The sequence below is a fragment of the Silene latifolia genome, chromosome 10 (assembly GCF_048544455.1).
Source record: "Silene latifolia isolate original U9 population chromosome 10, ASM4854445v1, whole genome shotgun sequence".
NCBI lineage: Eukaryota > Viridiplantae > Streptophyta > Magnoliopsida > Caryophyllales > Caryophyllaceae > Silene > Silene latifolia.
This window is the reverse complement of record NC_133535.1, coordinates 5,111,507-5,120,270: the sequence shown is the minus strand read 5'-3', so window position 1 is coordinate 5,120,270 and position 8,764 is coordinate 5,111,507. Positions and strand designations below refer to the sequence as shown.

Below are 8,764 nucleotides of genomic sequence, written 5' to 3'. Positions count from 1 at the left end.
TTTCTCTTCAACTTTGCCTACCTTTTCTTACTTCTTTCAAGTATCCAGTAGTTCAGAGGATGTTAATGCCCCTATGTAAGCTATGTTTGTAATGTAATGAACTTTGTGTAGTTTATTTTCTTTATCTATATCAGTTTATTGTTGTAAAAAAAACTCATTAATCAATAAAACAATTTAACTATTTATTGAATACTATAATACTAATATCATTCGTTCTATTTTCAATCATTTAGTATTAAAAACTGTTTAATGTAATTTAATTCTCTAATGATGTTGAAAATCACCAAATCACCAATTTGGGGTTGTTCCCCTGGATCCCACTAGTAAGCCTTGCATTTTATCTGGGAACATAATCTCGCAAATTGCAATAGATGATTCAAGTAAGAAATCATGGGCATATAAGATGCAACGACTACTCCATTTCTTACTTAAATGGTCCGCCTTTTGTTAGTCTCCTATGAAGCTATATATCTTGCGTCTTTTTTTAGGCTTAACTACAGGATCGATCGGGAAGACGGGGCCGGGGGACGGAGGTATCGGGTGAGGGCGGGGGTGGAGGGGCGATGGGTAATAGGAGTTGTAATTGTATTAGGTTGAGGGAGAAAGACGAGAAAAAAGGACAACGATAAATTTGTAAATATTGTATGTGAAATAGTGAAGTTCGTAAGTGAAAAAACATAACCCAAAAGTTAATCCCTCCTATAGTCATATTCATAATACCTTCTGCATTTCTTAAAGCGGAAAATTCACAAAGATCGTTCATTTTCCATATTTGTCTATTATTTGTGGTTAATATAACATGTAGCCTCACATTCTCTATTCTACCTTCATTTTCCTCCGCATATTACCACTCCAATAAATATTAGTTCAAAATAATTGTGGAAGATCATCTAGAATATGGGGGAGTAACGTTCATTTATCACTTAATTTAAGTTCAGTTCAGATCCTATAAGTTCAGTTCAAATCCTATAAGTTCAATTCAGTTCAGACCCTATAAATTCAGTTCAGATCTTATAAGTTCAGTCCAGTTCAAATCCTATAATTCACTTAATTTAAGTTCATTTTTGATCATATAAGTTCAATTTAGTTCAGTTAAGATCCTATAAGTTCAGTTCAGATCCTATAATTTCAGTTCAGTTCAGCTCAGATCCTATAAGTTCTGTTCCGGGTGTAATTTCGGAGCAGTTATTGTGACCACGTGAGCTTGTAGAATGATGTCTTTACTCGTCTCTTCCTTTGATTCTCTCCTGTAAAGATGAACAAACTGAGGGCTCGGCTTGGGGCCGAACGTACTCACTCCGACGCTCAAGTCAGTAAACTTAGATAAGTTGTATGTTAACTTGGCAAAGTATATTGTAGAGAGATAAGGGAGTTTATACCAGATTATTGGATTATGAGATTATTAGATGATATTCGGATCATTTTCTCAATGAGAGAAGTGGAGTATTTATAGACTTTCACCTTTTGTCACGTAGTGGCCAAGTGGCATAGCAGGTGGAAAGACTGTCTTACCCTCGGCCGAGGGACCCATGACAGACCGGCAGGCCTGGTTGACTCCATGCCGAGGGGACTGGATGTGAGTACGCGGATATGTCTCTCGGCCGGCTAGTTACCGAGCCGAGACCCAAGTGACAGGCCGACAGGCTCTGTCGGTTAGCCCGTTCTTCTGTTGACTTGTTGTCTTTTAATTAGCTTTGACCTTGGTCAAGATGTTGACTCGGTCAGCGGGTGCAGAATATGCCCCATCAAGTTCATTTCAGATCAGATCAGTTTCATTTCTAAAGAAGAGGGCCTTATTGTTTAAAAACGACAAGAAATGTCTCTTAAAAAAATGGTTTCTCAATAAAGTTATTGAGAGACCGATTATAAATGGATGAAAAAATGGTATAAAAGGTAATAAAATACATGACAAAATAAATACAACTGTTATGAAAACATGTACCAAATAAAATCGACATTTTGAGTAATAAAAAGTACGAAAATTACTTAAAGGGGTACGATAAATGATGTAAAACCGGGTACCAATTGGGTGTGAATTTTAGACACAAAGGGGCCTGATTTGGTGAAGTGTTTTGAGTGATATTTTTGTGTTTTTAGAGTTTAGTTTGCAGCGGAAAATGTTAAGTAAAATGGATATGGATTAGCTAAGAAATCTCGCAAGATAACTCAACTAAAACTGAAATCTCCAACCAAGACCACATAGGAACAAGGAGGGAAACAAAGGATATTTCAACCAAGAACACACAGTAAACAAGGATGAAATAAGGCGCCAACCTCGCAAGGAAGACAAGAACACTCGCGAGCGTTCAAAGTTTAAGAAAAGTTCTCAACACTTGGGTTTATATTTCTGAAATTGGATGATTTACAAATGGGGTATTTCGGCCCTTATATAGCAAAAGATGTGCTTAGGCTCCAAGGCAACATTAAATGCTAGGGGCAATTTCCTAAGTGTGCTTGGCCTCCAAGACAATATTTAAGACTTTGTAGAAAAAGATGCTAGATTTTGTAAAAACTGAGTGAGGAAAACTAGGTGAGGAAGACTAGATTTATCCTCTCCTTGAGCGGCACTCTTTTTGGACGGCACTTATTGGACGACACTTCTCGGACCAGCTAGAGCTCGACGTCCAACTTATCATTGTGACATAGCTTGCATTTCTTTTAGCGCCAAAATAAGGATTCGGACCAGCGTTAAGTAAGAGTGCGCTAGAGCTCGACATTGCTCCTGCATCAATAAAATGATTTCTCATTAGCTTAGTAAGAGACTCATTTGTGACGGCATATCCGTCGCTAGGGCTGAGCAAAAAATCCGATTATCCAAACCGATCCGATATCCAATCTAAATCCGATTCGATTTTTTGGATATCTGATCCGAAAGTCAAGTTTGGTTTGAATATCCGATCTGAAATCTTTGGTTTTCGTTTGGATATGGATATTAGAATTAAAACATTTGTATATCCGATCCGTTCCGAAACTATAGTTTTCTATTGTAATTTCGAGAAAATACAATTTTATTTGATACAACTACTTAATTAATATTTAAAATATTAGAGAAATATGTAAGTGATACTTAAATTTTATGTCGAGAACATTGGAGTAAGAATACTAAAGAAAAACACGTAAGACGATGAATAAAATCGTGTTTCAAACTTAATTTTAAAGTAAATTCAAAAGTATGGATATCCGCATCCGATCCGGTTATTTTGGATACCCGAACATTGGATTTCCGAAGCATTTGGTTTGGATATTGGATATCTAACTTTAGGATTTCTAATATGGATATCCGATTCGAACTAGCACTTTTAAACGGATATCCGATCCGTGCTCTGCCCTATCCGTCGCAGCTGTTCAAGTACTACCCATATGTAGGGGTGTTCATTGGTCCGGGACCGGACCGGACCGGACCAAACTCTCTGGACCGAAGACCAAATAAGGGTTAAGAGGTGGACCGAGGACCGGACCATATTAATATTGGTTCGGTCCGGTCTGGACCATAAAAACACGTGGACCGGAGCGGACCAAATATTATTATCATTGACATGTTTTACCATATAAAACTAGAACTCGAGAAGTTCGTAATGGTCAAAATAAACAACATTATATTCTTACGAGATTTAACTACATAATTACACATCTTATAATACGTGTAAACAAAGTAGGAAATAAAATCAATAATATTACACATTTAAAAATTCTTTTATTACATAACTTCGGTCCATGGTCCGGTCCGCGGTCCATTCGGGTTGGTCTAGGACCGGACCGAAGACCAAAGTAGAGTAAATAGGTGGACTGTGGACCGGACCAAACAAAATTCGGTCCGGTCTGGTCCGGACCAAATGGTCCGGTCCGGTCCGGTCTGGTCTTTGGTCCGGACCACTGAGTGAACACCCCTACCCATATGAGTAGATAGAACAAAAAAAATAGAGTGTCTAGAAAGTAGGAATTTATCTTACTTCATCTAACTACATAAATACTAGTTAACCTGTTACAAGTTTGTGATGAAAATGTCCGTCACAAGGAAGTCTTGCCAGATGAAGCTAAAAACTTGGAAAGGAGCATTAAAATCCATCAAATATCGAACATCGATCCGGCAAAAAGGAATTAGGTTGGACCTTCTTTCAAATGAGTTGGGCCTTATTTAGCATTGGAATTGAGGGACAGTTTAGTTAAGTTGGGCCTCGTTAACGATAATTGTTGGCCCATATCAATTGGCATTCTTACCATAGAGCCATAAGCCTATAACACAATGCATATACATAACATCAACATTGTATATGTACATTTAAGATGGTCCAAAACGGATACGGACACGGCATCTTATGAAATTTAGTACACGGGAGACGTTATATATATTTAATAAAATATATATTTTATCGTTATATATATATATATGTGTGATATTTTATTTTTGAAAAATTATTTGATGTTAAATTCAAATAAGTGAAGATAAAATTTGACGTTGATTATATAATTCATTCTCATTTCTAAAACCAAAACCCAACTTATAAGCAATCTATTTCGACATCTCATTACTCGTGTAGAAAACATCAACCATAAAGCAATCAACACCGTTTACCTTAAATTCAACTTAATTTTGTTTGAAGGTGTGTCCAAAATATGTCTCAATGCCATGGACACGTGGCCAAATCAAAGAGGAAAGTTAGACACGGCTTTATAGGTGTCCCATGTCCGACACGAAAAGGCCGATTAGGAGGAGTGTCCGTGCTACCTAGGTGAGTTCACTGGGTTGTGTATATGTGACCGTGTTATGCTATTTTATCAACACGTTTTGCTTAATCACGAGTCCGTATATATTTTTCCTAATTACCACACCGGTGTGCCACCTTTCGAGGTATCCCATTGAACCACCCTCTATAAACTGAGTATTGTGTGTTAAATCGCACACGGGCTAGGGCCGCCTTGTCGAGAAGGAGAGAATAATACTTTACTTTCAACATACTAAAACCAATTAATAATGGGTAAAGTAGATTACATAGATCTTTTTATCCAACACTAAAACTTGGGAGAGACTGTCTCTCATTAAGTTATTAAAAGACCAATTTTTCGTACCCTTTTATTTGTATTTCGTACCTCTTTTATTGTTAATCGTAACATAGTAATTTCGTACCTATTTACATAATAAATGTATCCATTTTATCATTAATCATGATTTATACCCATTTTATTACCTTTAGTACCATTTTTTTTTTAAAATTGTACTCTTTATCCAATACACCTAACATGTGTTTTTTTACCGTGTTATTTATTTACCTGATTTCTTTTCCCGTTACTAGTTTTTTTGATTTTCACCCTCATTTTGATTCATCTGAAATTCTTAATGGCATTCGAGTAGAATGTTAAAAAAAAAATAAAAAAAATAAAAAAAAATCAAAAGCATATGCAGAAGATAATGAGCCAAACCCTTGGATCCATCCTTCCTTTTCACTTTTTAATTCCCACAATTATAAAATCTGGGTAATCATGATTACCTGATTTTGATGATTTAAACAGGCAATTTAGAAAATCAATTGGGTTTGAAGGAAACAGAAGACGAGCAATTCAATTTCGGGTAATGATGATCGACGAGGTTGATCTAAACGACGCCGTTGAATCCAGGGAAAATTATGAGTAAGGAAGATCGTCGAGGTTGATCGAAACGAGGTTAGACGGTATGGTTCATTGTCTCTCTCTCTTTTTTTTTTTTTTTGGAAGTTGATTCGTTTAACGAGGATTAGTTTAAATTGTCTAGATCATGATGAATTTAGTTTAAGAAAACTGTCTAAAAATTTCTTCCAAGCAATTTCTTTTTTACTATTAACATTGATGTGAGAACACACTTAATGACAAATTGACAGTTCAAATTTTTGAGCTAAAGACTAGGACCCAACAAAGACAACTTTCCAGCTATAGACTAAGACCCATGACTACTGCAACTCTCACTTTTGAGGGTCATATCGGTTATAAGCTTGAGACGAGTCAAGTACTATCCATATTACCGCCATATTACATGTCAGAAATGAGAATGTGTGCTTAATCTAAAAATGAAGAAAGAAATTCCACAGATTCTTATTTGTGACGAGCATATCCGTCACAACTTATAACGAGTGAAATATTACCGACGGGCGAGACAACGATAACTCATTTGTCAGTCACTAGACACTCTTTTTTGTGAAGCAAATTTCCAGCTATAGACTAGGACCCATGACTACTGCAAGTCTCACTTTTGAGGGCCATATCGGTTATAAGCTTGAGACGAGTCAAGTACTACTCATATTACTGTCGCAAGCTTGTGACAGATATATACATGTCACAAATGAGAATGTGTGCTTAAACTAAACACAAAATCTCATTGAAGACGGCATATCCGTCACAAGCCATTTCCTCTTACAAAATACCCATGAGAGGTGAGTGGGGAAGCACATGGGGGTGCCCCACCTTGTCCCCTCTCCCTTTTTGTGAGAGGTTTTCAGCTTGTGACGGGATTAGCCCGTCACAAACAAGACGCTTTGTAAACTAAAAATGAAGAAAGAAATTCCACAAATTCTTATTTGTGACGAGCATATCCGTCACAACTTATGACGAGTGAAAATTTACCGACGGGCGAGACAACGATAACTCATTTGTCACTCACTAGACACTCTTTTTTGTGAAGCAAATTGAATGTCAGACTTTTATTCATTGATCTTTTACATTTAACATGGTTTTTAAAGAATTGTCAAGATTCCTAAATTTGGTCTCATTCCAAACTTTAGTGTGTTTAGAGGCTTACAGTAGACAATTGCAAGCTCATTGATGTTGAAGTTGATACCAACTTGTTACCGGCTTGCTCGTACAAATTTTATGTCGGCACACAGCAAAGATTTTAGGAGTCATATTTCTAAATTTTGTCTTAGACCACCTATATACACCTTTTATCGTCACAAGCTTATGACAGATCAAATATTATAAGGAGCAACCGAGGAGTATTAAACTAATTATGTTGGTTTTTTTATGACATTTTGTACCGTACTATCATTATTTAGTCAGACTACAAATATCTCTTTATGTGTAGATCTAATTGTTTATGTTCACAAGTGTATATTTATACTTTTGGAGTATTTATTTATAAATTATCGGCTTTGGAAGTGTAATTTTTCTTTATTGATTGCAACTCATTATTTGAGGTGTTTTTCCTATAAGAAATGCCTCAAAATGTAATTTTTTTTAATTAAAAAAAACCTATTAACATCGGTTTTAATTAATAAATGATGTAAGAAATACTTATTAACATCGGTTTTAGTTAATAAGTGATGTAAATAAGGTGATGTAAATGAGATGCTATTAACATCGTTAAGGTTAAAAATACTATATATCGCCACAAAACCGATGTAAATGGAGCAAAATAACCGATGTCAATGAGACTTTTTCTACTAGTGAATGTGCCGCCCGAGTAATGAGGAAGCTCGCATTTCTACGGTTGCCATCCGCGGAATAGGAGTGAGAGGGTTAATTAAGGCAGTTCATTCAATTTGTTGATGATTGGAAGTAATGTGTCTACGATAAGAACTTTTCTCTTTTCTGTCCATATAGCCATCACCTTTTTTTTTTTTTTTTTTTTTTTTTTTTTTTTTTTTGTCGTTGTTGATGAGGGAATCATAGCCGCTATCTTTGGTGCGCACTGGATAAACCCTCGGACATACGTGATAGCGTGATAGTCTACAAAACACGTATATGAGGTAAGCCACCAGAGGGTGAAAGACTCGAAGTCTAAAATGTATGAACTCAGGTCGAGAATGCTCCATAAGGTCGCTCTTGGGGAGGCTTCAAACAGGACAGGGGGGTCTTTTCTTTTTTACTACTTTATTTACTATTCTTTTTTTATTCTATTCCAAATCCATCCCACAAAGCACAAACACCAAAACTTTAGTAATCCGTAATTTCAAGTTTGGTATCAAATCCCACTTTTTCTGTCCATATAACCATCTCTTTTTATTCTATTTTCCCACAAACCATCCAAATTGAAAATCTTGTGTTCACCAAAAACTCTATTATCCATAATTTCAAGTTGGGTTGCTAAATATCACCTTGCCTATACACTTTGATGGCTGAAGCGGCGGCGATCAGCTTGGCCACTGATGCTGCTAAGGCCATGGGTCAGCTGTTAATGGATCGAACCATAGACGAGATGAAGCTGATGTGGGGTCTCAAAGATGAGCTTGAAAAGCTTAAGAGCAAATTCTCGAACCTGCAGCTGTTTCTCAAGGACATAGGGAGTGCAAAGCATGCTGACAAGAGAGGTCAGGTCAACGATTGGGTTCTGAAAGTCAAGGATGCGGTTTATGTTGCAGATGATATCATGGATGATTACGACTATGAAATCATCCGAAGGGAACGCGAGCAGAAAAAGCAATTCCGAGGCTTTTTCAGTCGTAACAACAATCCCATCGTATTTCGCATTAGGATGTCTCATAGGGTTAGGGATGCCCTAGCCATGTTTGATGAACTCGACAAGAATGCCCAAAACATGGGTCTCAAACAGGTGGAAATCACAAAAGATGGGATTACAGGGATGTCTTCAAACAATGAGGAAGGTAGCGACAGATTGAGTCAAGCTCGACAACATGCAGCTGCTAATCCTAATGAATTTGTGGGAAGGAAGGATGAGATGAAGAAATTGCTAGAGATTATGTGCAGCCCAAGTAATGAGGAAGCTCACATTTCTACGGTTGCCATCCTCGGACTTGGAGGTAATTCCTAATCTTACTTTCTGATTTTAGATTTCAATTAT

At 36.8% G+C, this 8,764-nt stretch overlaps 1 protein-coding gene across 1 annotated transcript in view; it reads left to right on the top strand.

The window, feature by feature from the left end:
- Positions 1–5,284: 5,284 nt before the first annotated feature.
- Positions 5,285–8,764, top strand: part of LOC141604827 (putative disease resistance protein RGA3) — a 37,137-nt gene continuing 33,657 nt past the window's right edge. Inside the window, exon 1 of the mRNA XM_074423342.1 lies at positions 5,285–8,723. Coding sequence (XP_074279443.1) covers positions 8,078–8,723 — 646 coding nt within the window. The 5' untranslated portion in view covers positions 5,285–8,077. The remainder of the gene's footprint in view (positions 8,724–8,764) is intronic.